General features: G+C 39.2%; 1 protein-coding gene across 1 annotated transcript in view; it reads left to right on the top strand.

Moving 5' to 3' along the window:
- Positions 1–1,863: 1,863 nt before the first annotated feature.
- Positions 1,864–17,888, top strand: part of SPAG17 (sperm associated antigen 17) — a gene marked incomplete at both ends in the record, with an annotated part of 89,474 nt that continues 73,449 nt past the window's right edge. The window contains 3 exons of the mRNA XM_079549996.1: positions 1,864–1,968; positions 9,225–9,365; positions 9,674–9,733. Of these exons, the coding sequence (XP_079406122.1) occupies positions 1,864–1,968; positions 9,225–9,365; positions 9,674–9,733 (306 nt within the window). The remainder of the gene's footprint in view (positions 1,969–9,224; positions 9,366–9,673; positions 9,734–17,888) is intronic.

The raw sequence follows: 17,888 nt of genomic DNA, 5'->3' as shown, positions 1-17,888 counted from the left end.
TTAACCAAGAGAGTTTCAGTGATATGGTTTATAGCCTGGCCTGCAAGCATCTTTGGCAGCACAACTGAATGGACAGAGACAAGCAGCCAAACAGGAGACATCTTCAGCTGACTTCACTACTGGAAAGCCTATTTTAGAGCTGTACACTAGGGTATAATTTTTTTCTCTCCTTTGTTCAGGAGAGTGGTGGAGGTCATTTTGAATGAACTGGTAAGCTCCCTAATTGGCCATCCCACTTCAGCTTGACTCATTATTTGTAACAGCATCCAACAACAATAAACAGCAAGTGAGACAGTGTGTTAGTACTAACGATAAGCAGCAGAACAAAACAATTTCTGTCAGCTAATCCTTACCCATCAAAGCAAACGCACAATAGGTAAAAAGAGGCCACTTCTTGATTCTCACAGCTATTGTTCATGTTCTCAGACCTTTTTGTGCCTTTCTGATTTCAGTCTTCCCACCAACCCTGAGCTTACAGCTCCAGGTGTGGGCATAGAACGTAGTGCTTAAGCAGTCCTCATCTCCTGTTGGTATGATAGTAGTGTATAGTTCCCCATACCATCAGGAACTGGGTAAACAGTCCTCTCCCTCTCTCTTCAGTCATACTGAAGCTTACAACTAGACTGAAAAACTGAGCCATTAAAAAAAATCAGGACAGTTCATAGTAATGGTATTCAGCAATGCTATCTATGCACTCTGCCCCATTCCTCTGTCCTGTTCTGCTGCTCCTGGCATAAGTTCTTCTTCCCCATACTCTCTCCATACACCTCAGCAGGCACAGTCTGTATAACCAAGACCTTAATGAAGAGCAAGATTTGGTGGGAATGCCATCCTCTCTGTTTCTCTGAACAATTGCAGTCTGTTTTTGTGCGTTTTTTTTTTCAGGACAACAAAAGAAAACCTCAAAAAGAGAAAAATGGACATTAGCCAAGAAATGGGGTGGGAGAACATGTTTATGGGTGTTGGCAAATCTACTGTGCAGCTTTCCCATGTTATAAACTACATCACTGTCTACAAACCCAGGCAAGATGCTCTTCTGCAGACTACGATGATACAAGACTGATATCTTATGTCTCTTATAAACTTAAATTAATAGTTTTCTACTGCATGTAATTGGAAGATATTTTATAAAGAACGTACATGAGGTCAGTATCATCCTAGAATACAATACAGAATAAAGCAGTAACGGGCTGCACAGCATGGCTTTAAGGCTCCTGCAAAATTAAAATAAAAGATTTGGAGGCTCCAAGCAATGCTGGTCGGTGCAGCGGGCTGGGGGAAGGGCACCATGTGGTTTGGGATATTTTCACCAAATGTTAAATCACACAGAATATTTCACTCGTCTCCACTGTGAGATCACAACATGACTCCTCTGTAATGAATTCTTTATCTTGGCAGCTCTCCTGCTTTCTCCCAACCGTTCCTCCCTCTCCCCTTTGGGTCCCCGTGCCGGCACATCTGGCAGCATTCAGCCGGTGATTTTGGCCCGGGACACCCACACCTGTGCCTAGGGGCAGAGCACAGTTCCAAGGGGAGGAGGAGGAGGTCGAGGGGGGCAGGGGACCGAAGTCCCCCTCCAGACCCACTGCACGCACCCAACCCTACGCTCTTCTGCGAGGCACAAAATGCCGGCTCGAGGCGCAGCGCCTCGGTTCTATGCCAGGTGCGCTGCTCAGCCTATAGCCTACAGCCCCTCGAAAGGCTCCATCGCTGCCTCGGGCCCACCAGCTGGCAGCACATGCCTATAGGGCTCGAAGAGCTTGCGGGACCGGTTACCGCAGCGACGGCGCGGCTAGAAGCCGCGGTCACGCGGAGACCGGTCGTCGGGGCGACGCGTGAGGTCCACCCGCTGCCGGCACCGCCATGGCCCCCAAGCGGGCCAAGGCCGGCGGGGCGGCCGCCTCCTCCTCCGCTGGGACGGCAGCGAAGAGCTGGGAGACTGCGCTGGTGTCCGCCCCGTTGGAGGAGGTGAAGGCGAAGGGCGGCTGAGGGGGGCCTGAAACTGACGGGGCGAGGGACGTTCGGGGGGGCCGCGGGTCATGCGGGGCACCCCGTGTCCACCTCCGGAAGCCGCCCTCGGCACGGCGCGGCCGCCTGCTCTCCTATCCCCGGGTCGGGCGCCAAGTTTCGACTCGGAGTGAACTTTTTATAAACTGCTGAACAACGGGGGTTTCGTGGAGGTGCTGACACAGCATTAACTCCCGCGTTGAAAATGTGAGGCTGTAATTTTCCTGCGTGAGCGTGAGCAGCTAAAAGGCGCTTTTTTTTTTTTTTTTTGCTTTTGAACAACATGTGAGGGTCTAAAGGCGTATTTGGGTTTCCAGGTTCTATGCGTAAGCAATGTCATTCTAATAAATCTTGACTTGCAAGAAAGAAATTTGGTTTCAAAATAGCACGGCAGTTTTACAAACAATAATATTTCTCCAGCATGTGTTTGTATAGCACCACTTCTGCAAGTGAGACAAATGACTTCCATGGACCCCTTGTTTGGGGGGTTTGGGGGTTCCTGCCTCATTTGAAGACCCAGAGTATTTTTTGCTGTGTTTTCACCTTGTTATTTTTTCATAATGTGGTAACACTTCTGGTAAGCGTGAAGACTTCAGAGTTCTGTTTTTAAATTGGCCGCTCAGTTTTCCAAAAATGCCTCTGATACCAAAAGTCTCCCAAAAGTACTTAACTTGCATTCATTTTTTCGTTTGGTAGTCACCATCTTGTACAAGATTAGCCAAACAAAATCACTGTTTGCAGTAAGTTCTGCTTATCTGAGCCTGTTGCTTCTCTTCTCCTCCCCATCCTCCCCCCCTCTGAATTTACATTTTCAAAAGTACTTGAGCCCTTTCATGCTGTCGAATTCCATCCTTACTCCAGGAGAACATCCCCAAAGACTGAGAAAGAGGTGGAGGTTCCCTCTCCATACCCTTCTCAGCTCCTGGCCATTTTCCTGGGCTTGCTAGCAAGGTGCCAATTAGTGAAATTTTGTTTTTATGGTGGTGTTTATTGTGGCTGTGGATATTGTCCAGTGAATTCACTGAACAAAGTGCTCTGTTTATTCTACTGCTTCTATCTGTAATTTATTACATTTGTTAAATATAAACTGTTATATTGAGGTATTTTAAAAGGTAGGAAATAAATGCTCAAAATTTAGGAAATACCGAAATTAGGATTATTCAGGACCACACATTGAGGCAGATGGAAAGAAATATTGAATGTATTCACTGAATGGAATCAGAATCCTGTTGGAAGAAAGTATGTGATCACCTAATTAAGGATTATTGTAATGCCTGTACCCAAGGGAGCTTAATTAAGATTCCTTGGTTCCTTAATTGTGATACTGTCCATGTGTTTTATGTTCCAATTAAACTAATTCCATTTTCACTGTTTTGCTGCTGGCAGGCAGAGCCTTGGGGTCAATTTGAGCTTAAGCTTCTGTGGTGCTGGGCAACTGCTAAAACGCCCTGTTGGAGGGAATTCTTACTCAGCTCTGATTATCCTGGGCAGAGACAGACATAGTACTTAGCTTTCGAATGCTCTTCCAAGCACCAGAGTTCATGATGCCGAGACGTGGATATACTTAATGTAAATGATTGTGCTTTGTAAAGCCATAGGTTTGGCGTACGTGTGCCTGAGCTGCCAAATTTTTGTTTCTTCCTCTTGAACGTGGAAAAAACTGATTTTCTTACTTACTTAATCACGTAAGGTTTTGTTACGAAGGGGTAAAAATGATCTTTCTAATCAAACCTCGTTCAGTAAATAGTCTAAACTCAGTATCCGCTTCTCCCCCTGCCCTCCTCAGCAATCTTACAGCATATAGCATTTAAACTCAAATACGTAAAGGTCAGACACTGAAAGCAGCCTTTTATAGAAAGTGTTGAGCTATTTTAATTATAGGTGTCACCAACCACACTGTGCAAAATTATTTCTTACATCGTATGCGATATACTGTACGAAACTGAAAAGATTTGGGGGATGACAGGAACTCCTACCAATTAAGTACATTTCTCTCCTGGTAAATCATGCATAATGAATTTTAAAATCTTTTATCAATTTAGAGAATATTCTTTCCTTTTAGTGGAGTCAGAGGGCATTTACTAGAACTGGTTTCATACTGTACCAGGTAAGCTAAGCAATGAAATTTCACATTTTGATGTGTGTTTATGACTTACTTAGAGTATTTTATTAGCCTGATCTTATGAAAAGGAGTCATTTCACATGTGGTGTTAACATTTTATGGAGGGTATGCTAACCAAAATATGATTTAACTGGTATTTACTAACCAAATAATGGCTTTTTCTTAAAAACACCGTGAAAACTGGCAAACAGACAACATAAAAACAGGTACAGAGGAAATATGGATTTTGCAGAGCCTAACGTTGTAGTTTATATACATCTTTTGTTTCTAACGTACTCTGCAGAAAAAAATGGAGCTACAAGTTGAGTTTGTCTTCATTTATTTATCAAGATAATTTGATTGGGTTAATTGCAAAATTAAATCACAAAATATAAACTAAGATACTCAGATTTACATTTTTCATGCTTTAAGTAGATATAAGGCTGTATTTGCTGGTTGAAAAGTGAATTCTGAGCAAACACAGCTCTGATATATCTACTCTATGTCCTTATTAGGTGCTCTAACTGAGCATAGCAACTGGAAGTCGCGTTCTGCTCTGATTTCCCATCTGTACTGTTTTGCTTTATCGGCATTTTAAGGCCTGAAAATTGAACTGAATCTAGACCTTGTAAAACCATTGAAAACATTCTGAATAGGATGGCTCAACTTTTGATCTCTGTTCATTCTGCTTGCTCTTTGGAGAGAAACTAAATGCTCAGTTGAATTGTGTTGCTCTGTAACCTGCAATCATGCAGCAAAAGCCCAAGCTCCTGAAACCAGAATCCAGTAGTAACCTGGGTAGGTGTCAGTCAGCGGGTAATGAAAGCAGACTTGAAAGTATCTTAACACTGGTGCCCTGCGCATCTCTGCATTAGGGCTTCAAAATTGCTGATGAGCCACTTTCTCCACTAATTCCTGCTGTATTTACTGGTATACAAGCTCCCTCATTGCTGAAAACAAAAAATGCTAAGGTTTATGCCTTCCCTAGCCTTCGTAAATTACTCACAAATCTTGCTTTTTCTGGGGCTTTACTTAAAATTGAGGAGATTAAAGAATCTCGTTTTTCAATGCTCAAATATTTGGAGTTTTAAGCTTTCAAATGTTTCCCTTTAGCAATTAGAGTTACATTTGAAATTACAGTGTAAAGAAATGAGCCTACCAGTTGTGCCCTTTGCAGGAAACACACACACACACAAACAAACAAACAAACAAACAAAACAAAAAAAAAAACACCCACAGATGAGACAACTGTTTGATGCTTTTTCTAGCAACAGGAATCTAGAAACCAGTACTTCACGTGTAGCCAATGTGTCTGATTTGTTCAAATGTCTCCTCTGAAACAACTGCTCTTCTATATCTAGGAAATGAAGCAAGATGTTAAAAATGGAAAGAAAGCTGCTTGTGTGGAGTTTTGGGAATTAGGTGGATCTTGCTGGGTCTAGAGGTTCTTCTGCAGAAGGACATTCAGGCTTCCCCTATTGATCATTTCTGAGAGATTCTGACTTGAAACAAGTCTTGATATGGTCAAGTGTTTTGAAATGAGGGACACGTAATCATTTGTGACAGTGATTTTAACCGAGTATCTTCCAGTTAGAGTGATCCTACTCATAACTGGAAATTGCATAGAAGATATCCAGTTACCAATGTCACATTTCCCATTATTATTAGCACTCAGTTTTGAACCAGTGCTGTTGATTCTCTGGGCAGTCTGCTATCTCTGTTTCCCTCATCTCCACTGACAGTCAGGAGTGCTTCTGCTGTTCCCCTAATGGCAGCCTCCCCACGCTGTTTCTGTGCTTTTCCTCTAGTTATTGCATGATTTTCTCTGTCATATACTCTAAGCTGGGAACTTCATTTGAGGTAGCCCTGAGGTCATTAATCTGTGCTCCCTCAGATCCTTTGTTAGGACTCTCCTCTAGAATAACATTTGAAAAAATTGAACTGAGCAGAGCAGCAGTTGTATATTGAGGGAGAAAATGTTTTAAAAGTAACCGTATACATTTTATTACTCTTCCTTCTCAGTTTTATGTTGTGATTTTAGGTGGTGAGCTGTAGAAGCAGGGTCTGTTTCTTCTCTTTCCTTTCAAAGCCTTGAACATTAAGGGTACTGTTACAGTATTGATAATATAAGGACAATGTTGCAAAAAATAATAAATTTAATAAAAGAAGAATTTTATATATAAATAAAATAATTAAATATATAAATAAAATAATATCAAAAATTTTATATATAAATAAAAGAAGAAAGACAGTCAGTTGAACATCTTAAGCTATGTACTAATGCTACTAATGCTGCTATTCTTTGTCCACATTGACCTCAATTGCTGTTATGAACATTCCACTTTACTGGAAAAAGAACCTCAAGGGCTTCAAAATCAGTGGGTGTAGAAATAGATGGCATGCTGTTGGTGACTGGGAATTCTGCATCATTATTCCCTGCTCAAGTCTGTGTAGCTATTGCTGTATTTATCTAGCTCCTGTTCACAGGTGTTGTGTGTTTGTATAAAAGGAATATATTTCTAATTCATATTCCAGCTAAAGAGGGATAGGAGCTGTTCTGTGGAGAAGCTCTTTTGAAGCAGAAAATTAATGGAGGGAAAATGACACTACTGGTGTCAAGAGCATACCTTTGGTGAATCCCTGAAAATGTTTTGTTTGGATAAATCTGAAGGGTTTTTGGATAATTCATTTTCACAAGCTGGACTTATCCTGATGTTTTGCATCGGTGCTATGGGCTTCTCTGAAGGTGACCACCTCAGTAGAAATCAGGAAATGTTTATCCTTGGCTTCAAGTGCCTCTCAAAGAAATGAAGAAGTGTTGCAAAGAAAAAAGTCCAATTACACATAAGCCAAGTGCCTGGGAAAATATTAAAGGTGCTTGGAATTGGATAAGGAATCTGAGACTTGAGAAAGCTGGCAATGAAGTCATGTAATGAAGCTGAGGACTAACTGCATGGGGAGACTGAGGAGAAGATGATGTTAGGAATTAGGGATGCAAGAACTGGGTGTGAGAAGGATTTGGAGAAGTTATGGCACTCTGAAACAGAGAGTAGAAACAGAAGAAGTGAGATAGCAACAATTGTGGGCTAAGGGTACAAAGGTCAAGAAGAGTCAGAGCTAGGAGGAATACAGGTTTCACAGACATCACTGTTCCAGGATGATGTTAGTTCTAAGTAGATGTAATTTCTGGGCACCGAGGTACTGGCGTGTTCTAAAGAGAAAGAGAGCATGAGGTAGAGAGGTCTTAGAACTCTGATGGAGTTTTTTTCACATATCTGAAAAACAAAGACATTCTAGGAGCAGTCACTGTTGCTACTGGATCATTCCCCACCTGAAGCCAAGACTAAAACTTCGCATTTCTGAATATTTCATTGTTCGTGCTGTTGGCCTGTCTCTGAGACACCTACTGCATTTCTTTCCCCTCTTTGTGACCTACACTACGGAGAACATCTTGGTGATTAGCTGCTCCGTTTGCTTACCTCACATCTCGATGGTCCTTCTCAAGGCTCCAGCATTGCTCACAATGCTGATACGGGAGAGTCATTCAATCAGGACAGCTTGCACTTGTGGAAGCCTAGAATATAATGCGTTTGCACACAAGTATGGACGTCCAAATGCTCTCTGTTCAAAGAAGGCAGATGTACGATGACAAATTTAACTGTAATTCACATGAACTGCAATTCCTGTACATGTTTTGATGGTAATGTTAAAGTATCAAGTTCGTTCTTACACCCACAGCTATCTTGACAACTTTAGGCAGGGTGAGCTGTCAGTATTCCCCAGCTCTGTAGAAAGGGGAAAAAGGAGTTGAGTGGACCTACCTCAGTCCCCACATGGGTCATTGATGGAGAGCTGAGCTGCCAGCAGTGCTGCAGCCGTTGCTCTCCAGTGAGCAGTGTCACCACTGCAGCGTGGCTGGACACACTTCTCTATTGCAAAAATTTAGGGTAGACTTTTTTTTTTTTTTTTTCAGATATGAGAAGGAACAAATGAAGAATAGTGTTGTAAAACTGGAAAAAGATAAACCTGACTTTTTATCATATTCTTTTTTTTTTTTTTTTTCTTTTTCTTTTTTGAAAGGTTCTTTCCCTGTCTTTACTGTATACTCAGGTTTTGTTCTATTGTTCTGCAAGCATACATGCATGCGTTTTTCATGATATATTAATATGAAAATATTTTCATAAAAATCCTGCATGATTAGCTTTTCTTAAATTTCTATTTAGCAGTCTGCTTAACCTGCTCCTGATTGTATGACAGTGTCTTTGGACCACTTAGATCTTGCTGAAGCTGTTTCCATGTTGACCCTAATGAAGTTTTATTGATATCTTTGCAGTTTAAACATGCAGGTGTGCAATAGAATATATATAACATGGTGTGTCTTGAAGTGTGGAAAACACAACTCCCAGGTGTATTTCTGGTTCAGGTGCCACCAGTTCAGGTGTCACTGATGCTGATAAAGAACACTGGAGAGAGCTATAGATGTGTTGGAGATGACCACTCACTTTCTGAAAGGGATTCCAGTTGGAGTAAAAACAGTGGAGAAGATTTGCTTAAATGACCCATTTGCACAAAATTTATCTTTGTTCAAATACTTAGTGAAAAATTGTAAGAATGCATGAATGACAGACCCTTATAAAACATACAAACAATGCCACGTTTTTTAGAAAATAGTATCCAGTCAGTTTCTCTTTTCCAGGATGAGGAAGCTGGATTTTTTTTCATTTTTCTAGAGCAAATAGATAATGCCAGCAGTATAAATACATACGTTGAAATTCTACATGCTTTTTGCTTACCAGACTCTCAAATGTGCAAATGACATGCAAAAGTTATTTCACCTTTGTGCAATGTCAATGCAGCATCCGCCTCTAAGGTGTTCTGATATTATTGGGCTCTTGCTTTTTCCACAGCATAATGCTGCCACCTGATGGCAGAAATAATTGGAATAAATCAGTATATGCTTTTGCAGGTTGTACACTTTATTGTAGTGCGTTTCATATGATAATGAATATGTGTTAAATAAAGTAATTATGGCTATGTGCTCACTCATTCAAACTGCAGAGAAGCTTTATTGTGTGCTCATGTCCTAATGCATTAAATATTCTATTTTGGAAAGCAGGATGATTGGAAGCCTAGCATCGCTTTTGTGGTGGGAGCCAGAATTGAGGATGAAATTCACACAAAGGCCTTGTCCCTTGCTGTGCAGGTGCCACAGCGGAAGCTGTTTAGCGTGGTAGCACATGAAGATATCTTCAGACAGGTATTCCAAGAAAGGAACTTTTGATAACAAACCAAACCATAAATGAATCACTCTGGAAATTTCAAAAGTTACACTACTTCATAGGAGTTAAAAATGGAGGTAGAGAACCTTACTATGTAAGTTGGTTTGCTCCCTGTAAGTGTTTAAGTCTTCTTCAGACTTTTCTTCAAGGTGCTCATCAAAGATCCCTCCCTAAGGAACTTTAAGATGATTTACAATAGCAAGTTTTGTTGTATTTACAATAACAAGTAAAATAATTTGTTTAAAATTAAAATCTGATCACAGCAGAATGCTTTATTTCCTTGCAGATTGCAGAATCTGGAAGTCAGAAGGGGAAAAAGGTTAAGGATGTGCCTATGTTCTATGAGGTAAGTTAAAACGTATATTGCAAAGTCAGTGCTCTTATGTTGAGGTAATTACAGCTGTGTAATTATATCATACATACCAGAGTAAATGCATTTCTACTGACTATGTCTGGTATGATCACTCATCTTAGTTTAGATACTTGACTGCTTTCTTTCTCTGATACCAACATATTTCTGTTGGACTACTAATTAGGTGAGAATCAAGATATTTTTTAGAGATATTAGTTTTATTAAGAATATGTTATGAGGTCTTATTTTGATGGTAAAAATTACAGAAAAATAGACTCTGCTCTTCCAGATGCTTACAGTTATTTAGAGACTTATACCTTCATTTATTGGCGTGCAAGCCCATAAACGAAACACCAGCTCTGTGTGCTAGTATCCATTATAATCTCAGTTTGATGTTAAATTCTAACCTGATTCGTCAAGTGGGGTATGTCAGTGGGGTTGGGAGTCATGCTTAGTACAAAGAGGACTTCCTTCTCCCTACCTTGTTAATGTTTTACGTACAGCTTGTGAGAGGCTATAAAATTCTGTAATTAATTAGAAGATTGTTTAAAATTTTCTCAGGTAGTGTTTTATGGCCCTACAGACCTGGAACATTAAGAATTTTGGATCCCTCTAAAAAGATCTTGTTTGCATTTTAGTTCTGAAATGACTAATAAAGTTTTTATATGTCTCGGGTTTTGGTGGACTTTATAACAGGTCTTTTTAGTTGCAGTCTGTTTTTCGGTAATGCCAGACTACTATCTGAACAAGTCCCTTTGGAATTATTTACCACTGACATGACTGTGAATTTTATGCAATTAACCCTCTTTGTTTAGGACCAGCCTCCCAGGCAAACCCACCCTTATATTACCTGGGATGTAAAACCCTTTCAGTCCTACTGACGGAAAGATTTTGAAGTCTGGTTCTAAGCAGAAGCTTTGTATGATACCTGTATTTAATTACTAAGAGCAATTTTCCTTGTGAAGTGGATACTTATTAAATTCCAGCTGTCAGTTCTGTGTCTCATTAGCTACTTACTTTATTCCTCAAAGACATTTTTTTCCTCCCTTCCTTTAACAGAGAATATAAAATGCCTGTTCTGACCTTTTGCTTGGACTCAGTTTCCTTTCTGGCTGTAGCAAATTAGAAGATTGATCATGTTGCCACAAGCATTAGGATCCTGCCTCTCTGGGCAGAAATTTGCTCCTGAGTGTGTGCTTCAAATTCACGTACAGTCTGTGCATTCAAAGCTTTTGCTGCAATAGGAATGAACAAGTATGAGGCTAGCACAGAACAGAGCTATGAAATGCTCTTTAGAGAGGAGCGTTTCTGACCCTGCTGCACACAGTTCTTCTCTGTTGTGGGATTCAACCCACTTGAGGAATATGTACATTCCACAGGTGCATATTCATTTCTAGTGATACAGTAAATTAAATTACTAAACCATTAATGATCTTTGTATGTGTAAAGTATGCATGTGAGTGAATTTCAGACTGATGACTGATGCATATTAATGTGGCTGTTAATGGTATTAACAGCAACACTGTTACCCTGCAAATTGTGTCTACTCAAATGTTGGGTGTTGTAATAAGTTCCAATGTAGCAGTCTGCAGTGCCTGCTCTAAGTCAAGAAACATTAACAAACTGTTGTGTTGGTGTACTGCAAGCTAGATATATATCATAGCAAAGCAATTCCTTTTATCTATTCTAAATTATTTCCTTTCAGGGCTTTTAACATCTTAGTGTGTTTGATTTCATATAACTTACTGTAGAAATTGAACAGGATAATAGCAGGGCTTATGGATGTATAGCTAAAAGATTTCCAAATCCAGACGAATTTAGTGTCTAACTGCTTTTCTTCCTCTGAAATGACTTGAGGAGGAGTAGGAGCCCTGATTTGTAATTTATTGCTATTTCCAGCACTTAATTAAATGATGTTAGGCTAATTATCTCAAAGATGGCTTTTTTTTTTTTTAATGGAAAGAAAAACATTACATTTCCTGTAAAATAATAACGGATTTCATATTGAATCAGGTTTATTTATCCTATACAGATTTTCTAACAGACAAGACCTAAAGCTCTATTTTGAATAAAATATATGTATTATGTATGCGAGGTACGTATCTTCTATTGTTTATGTACCTGTTTGTGTTGTAAGTTTTCTGTTAGGATGGGTAACGTTATATGTAATTACGATGCTTTACCACTACAAAATATGGGACTGTGTTTCAGTTTCCATATGCCAATTTTTGAAAATCTTTTCAAGCCTACATTTTCCATACTGGCTTTGTTCATCACACTATTTTTAATTATTTTTTTCTGGAAAATTCTAGTGAGATTGAGTTCAAGGCCTATAGGTATGGAAAGATTTTTTTTTTTTTCCTTACAGCATTTGTTTTCCAGCTTTGTCATACTCATAAAGGCAGGGTTTGGAATGTTGTCCTTACGTTACTCAGGAAATCTTGAGAAGGATTCTTGCCACATACACGGAAGGGAATAAGCTGGAGCTGGAGAGTAGTACCCTGGTAAGAAAAGATTTTAAGAGAAGTTGGAACCTCATGCAGTCCCTAAATGTGAGAAGACTGCAAGTAGATAACAGGGTTGCTGCAAAAAAACAGCTGAATAATGGACGTGGCCATGAGAGGGAGGGGCACGGGAGAGTGTACCTTGTTGCTTACAGTAAAAGTATCAACTCAGATACCTCACACTTCAGGACTGATATAAGCAGAGAATGTGCCAGTTTTGTTGTTCGAGTGAAGATACATAACAGTTAGCTCACATTGACGGACATAGACAGGCATATAGGGGTATCTACCTAGTTGTGCAGTTTCACAAAACAACCCAAAGAGACCCCCAAATCAAACCTTCTACTGATATGCATAGTATGCACAGTTTTCCTGTCAAAATCCAGTTAAATTGAATGTTTGCACGTAAATCTTAATTAGTGCATGTTTTGTACAGCTCATTTTTGAGGACTAGAAGGTTATTGATTAGAAACAGAATCTCACCTTGCTTTAAAATTGTTTATAGGGCACTTGTTTTTTGTTTAATGGTTGGGGTTTTTTTGTTGTTCTTTTTTTCCCCAAGTCTGTGCTGTCAGAATCCTTGGGAGTTTGTGTAATGTTAACAGTACTTCTTGCCTTAATAACAGCAGGATCGGAAGTATCCTTTGAGTTTTGAGGTGTAAGTGAAGCAGATTCCCATCCTATCGCTTCTAACTCAGGATATGTTACCTGAAATATAAAGGTCTACTGTAGGACAGTAACAATTGAAAAAGCTGAAATGGAGAGCAAACTGAATGAATTTTGGCAGAAAGTGATAGACTTAAACCAGTCTTATTTCAGGCATTTCTGTGGATTATTTTTTTGCTTGGAGTTTGTGGAATATAGATTTATGTGGTAAGAGTTGCTGCCTGTAAGATTATTTGAAGTAAGTATTATTTTTCGGCGATACCGCAGTGTCCACAATAAAGAAGAGATCCACTTCGGAAGGGAAAACAGCATGTAGTTCCTGGCATAGGTGCTATTCTTGTATTATGAATGTTTGCATGCATGCATATATGTATGTGTGTGCTGATGTGCATAAATAGTCAAAGCTGTCTTATTCTAATACTCCCTCACCTCAATGGCATGAATTGCATTGAAGAATTCAAAACAATTTTTGTGTCCTTTCTTCAGTAGGTCCTAAATACCTCATGCCTTTCTATGTTTTTTCCATGATGTCCCTTTTTTCTGCGATGTCTCTAACAATACTTTCACTGAAGAAAGGAGGGGAAAAAAAAAAAAAGAAAAAAAAAAAAGGAACTAGGAAGAAGGGTATGAATCTATATTGCCAAAAGGATCAGTACATTTATAGTGTAGAAAAACTGAGCTACTGGTTTTATCGTGTTGTGTTTGTTTGTTTGTTTAATGTAATGTGGCTAATGGTACCATACCTTTGTTGAAAAAGTGATATGAATCTCTCTTATCATACTTTCCTGAATGAAGTAGCTTCATATATCAGACATCTTGCTTTTGAAAGAGTAGAAATGAAAATCAACATCTTTAGCCCAGTGACCCCTGCTCCTATAACAATTCTCACTGTCCTCTGTAGTGATTCTTCCCATGAACTCTTTTGTCATCCATTAGATTCTTGTCCCTAATTGCATTCATGATTCCACATCCCCCTTTTATCTGTACAGTTTTCTACCCTACTACCATAAGTATTTTTGCAATCTAATGGCCTAGAGTATACGTCTGTAACATTATATATTTCTTGTGCTTAATTCTTGCTGCATAAAGTTGATATATGCAATGCTTTTTAACTTGGATTTTACATCAGATTAATAACTCAATGTGGAAACAAAACTCCTAATGTTGCAGACATACTTGCTACTAGGAGTATTTTTACCCAAGAAGGCATAAGCTCTTGTGAGTTTTGTGGCAGCTGGAGGAGAGCAAAGATTGATTAGTAGCCAGGATATGTGTTACTGAAGAAACAAATTTCAGAAATAACACAAGTAAGGAATATTGTTAGGGATTCCTTTTGGTTTCTTGTAGAAACATATGATCAAAGGTGAATTGTTTTTGTGGAAGTGTATGTCTTGACAAAACACCATCAGAAAGGTTAAGATCAAGACTAGGCTTTCTCGAAAGTAGAGATAGTCAATCTAAAATCTAGTCTTCAAAGTCAAAAGATGATGTGATTAGAATTTATTTTGTAGTGAAAGTTAGATTTTGTTTTCTTTCCACTGTGGAAGAAAAATTACATCAAAAAGTGATTGTAAAATCGAATAGTTCAAGAATCAGAACTCTTCACACGTGTGTGTCATTGTCGTGTTGAGAATGCTTGATAGTAAAAATCGCTTCAAAAGTCATGCTGACTGCTCAGAAGAGTTTAATTTTAATTTTGAAGGCCAGTACAAATACCGCAATCTTAAATATTATAATAGAATAGAACTGTTCTCAGGTCAGCCTTTATCAAGTGCAATTGTGTGAATGAGAGTTAACAGAATTTTATTGCAGGTGCACTTTGTCTTTACACAGTATAGGTATACATGCTCAAGAGATTATTGGGAGTTTTCATTAAATGAAGATGCCTTTTACAGAGGTGCTAGGGCCAGGGAAGGGGAGGGAACTTTTGGTCCAGCTGTGAGTACTAGCTTCTCAGTGGTTTTCAGCTCACCTGTTGCCAATAACCTACAAGGTAAATAGTTGTTTCCAACATGCATGCAACTTGGTATAAAATTTTTTTGTGTTTCCATGCAGGTTTTGTTGAAATATGTGTGTAACTAAGCAAATAGCAGTGATGTCTGTAGCGATCTTGGAACTGGTAGACCCTCTGGAAAAGGAAGTGCTGTTCTTGTTTTGTTGCCTTCACAATATCAGGTGTCTATAAGGGGTTAACTAAGAGTCATATTTCTCAAGTAGAATAAATAACCACGGAATCCGATGTCATTGAAGGAAAAAAAGAAGTGCTTAAGTCCCATTGCAAATATGGACCACCGTGGAAAAGTGCTGCTGAGGAGTTTTGTGGTGCCAAGTCCATAAGGCCATTGGGACTTTCTGTCTCACAGGTTGTTAGGTTTCATAGGAAACTGGCAACTAGGCAAGTTCTGCCAGCACAGGGATTGATGAGACAACTTCACTTCTTAAATCTTTTTGTTCCTCGTCTTTTTGGGATAACAGGTATTATTATTATATTATTATATATATAATAATATATAATATATTATTATTGGGATAACTCGTCTTATTTCTCTCCCTTGCCAGATACAGTATCAGAGAAACATGACTTCAGCTTTGTGAAGTTCACTGTGTGAATACATTTGGCTGAAGTTACTAGAAAGAATGTGTTTCTCAGAAACACAAAATATTCTGCTCCTCAACAAGATTTGTTGAGCACATTTATACCACTGAAATGTATATGTTTCAAGATTTGATCATAGCAGTATATCTCTTCTTCTGAAAACATATCACAGCAGACTGGTATATCTTTTCTATTTGGAGAGCTTTGATTTCTTTCGTTGTTCCTCAGGAATTACTTAAATGCCATTTCTCCCCAGTTAGAGTGTTAAAATTGAACAGGTATTAAGGGATGAGAGAATCTTTGCTTTCCATAAAGTTCATCTTTGCTGAGATATCAATGCTGATGATTAATCCTTTTGGTCACTGGATATTCACATTATATTTTTTAATTCCTTAGAGCAGTTAGGTTTGGTAGCAGTTAGGTGACCAGGAAGGCGTTGGAAGTATATATCATAGATGGTTAGAGCTGTTGTATGAGATCTTTAATAAATCCAAAGTTAAAAGTCATCCTAATTTTTATGTAATGTATTTTTTCTCTTTTTTATTTAATTTGTGTTATTCAATTGTTTGTATTTCCTTTAAACATTGCCTGCTTGTAATAGTAAGACATACATGCTCTGTACGTATGTGTCTTAGAAAGTTCTCCTGTACTGCTTAAATTAAACCTGTGGAGATATCATGTGGAAAAGGACTTGGGGGTAGTGGTGGGTGAAAAGCTTGACACAAGCAAACACCGTGTGCTTGCAGCCTGGCAGGCCAACTGTATCCTGGGCTACATCAAAAGAGGGGTGGAAGGCAGTGAGAGGGAGGTGATTGTCCGCCTCTACTCTGCTCTTATGAGGCTCCATCTGCAGTACTGCGTCCAGACCTGGGACCCCCAGTGCAAGAAAGACGTGGAGCTGTTGGAGAGGGTCCAGAAGAGGCCACGGAGAGGGCTGCAGCACATCTCCTGTGAAGAAAGACAGAGGAAACTGGGCTTGTTCAGCCTGGAGAAGAAGGGACTCCAAGGAAACCTTGTGGTCTTTTTGATAGTTAAAGCAGGCCTGCAGGAAAGTTGGCTAAGGACTCCTTATCAGTGAGTGTAGTGACAAGACAAGAGGGAATGTCATTAAAGTGAAAGAGGGTAGATTTAGATTAAATATATGGAAGAAATTTTTTACTCAGAAGGTGCTAATACAGACTGCCCAGAGAAACTGTGGATGTCCTATCCCTGGAGGTGTTCAAGCCCAGGTTGAATGGAGCCTTGGGCAGCCTGATCTGATGGGAGATGTTCCTGCCCATGACATGGGGTTGGAGCTAGGTGTTCTTCCAGCCCAAGCTGTTTTGTGATTCTGTGATCCCCTCAGGTTGCGCATTGACTGTAGAGAGAGATTTAAAGCACAGACCTTCTTATGATATATTTTTCTAGCTAGGTTTCTTCTCACCAGATTAGATTGTATTGTGATTTGGCAAAAAGGGACTCACTCAACATATTTTAATAGGGCATGAACAGCCATTGCTGCTGTTTTGGGAAGCACATCCCACAATAGAAAGGCAGATATTTAATACATGAATAGCATACATATTTGCTCAATATTGATCTAAAGTGAAAGTATACTAGTCTTAATTAAGTAGGTTTGTGTGAAAACTAGGGCTTAGGTATGGAGGGATACTGAGAGAAAGAAAAAGACTTCAAATTTGCTTTTATTAGTTCTTAAAATTCTCTGGAATACATGTTGGTAGTGTCTTTACTGATTAATGAAGGTGATTCATTGATTTGGTGTAAGTTATTCAGTCTACCTGATGGATACATAAGCTCTGTATGGAGCTCTTTTCAGATACACACTTGATGTACTGATTTAGGTGATCCTTGAGCTCACTTTGAATTGTGAGTCATTAACTCACCAGTGAAGGACGGTGAATAAAAAAGTAATCTTTTGACATCGTAATTGGGAAGACTTTCTGAGAGGCAAAAATGAAACAAGGGGAATGGTCTGACAGTATAGGCTGAATTACCTTTCGATAAACTGCAGGTGCAGTCTCAAAAAAATTTTTTGTCAGCTCAAGGCCCTCCTGGTATTCTTTCAAAATGATGTTACAGTATGCTGTTATCACCAGATACTGAATGAAATGAATATCAACAGATTCAGAAATATTTATACTGTGCACAGACGTGTCTTCTTTGGACAGAAGTTTTTCAGGATAGCATGCAGCTTTCATTCCATAGTCTGGCTTGAAAGCTTATTACAAAGGATTCTCACAACACAGCACCACGCTAATCTGATGGCAGATTGTTGTAAGTGAAGATTGCTTATTTTTCCTTCTTTCATTAGCTTGCTCAAAAAATACATGTTTGAACAGTAAAAAGTGTCTTCACTGGTATATGTAATCCACATAGCCTCTTG

This window comes from Tetrao urogallus (genome assembly GCF_951394365.1).
Source record: "Tetrao urogallus genome assembly, chromosome: 1".
In the NCBI taxonomy this organism is placed as follows: Eukaryota; Metazoa; Chordata; class Aves; order Galliformes; family Phasianidae; genus Tetrao; species Tetrao urogallus.
This window is presented reverse-complemented; position numbering and strand designations above follow the sequence as displayed.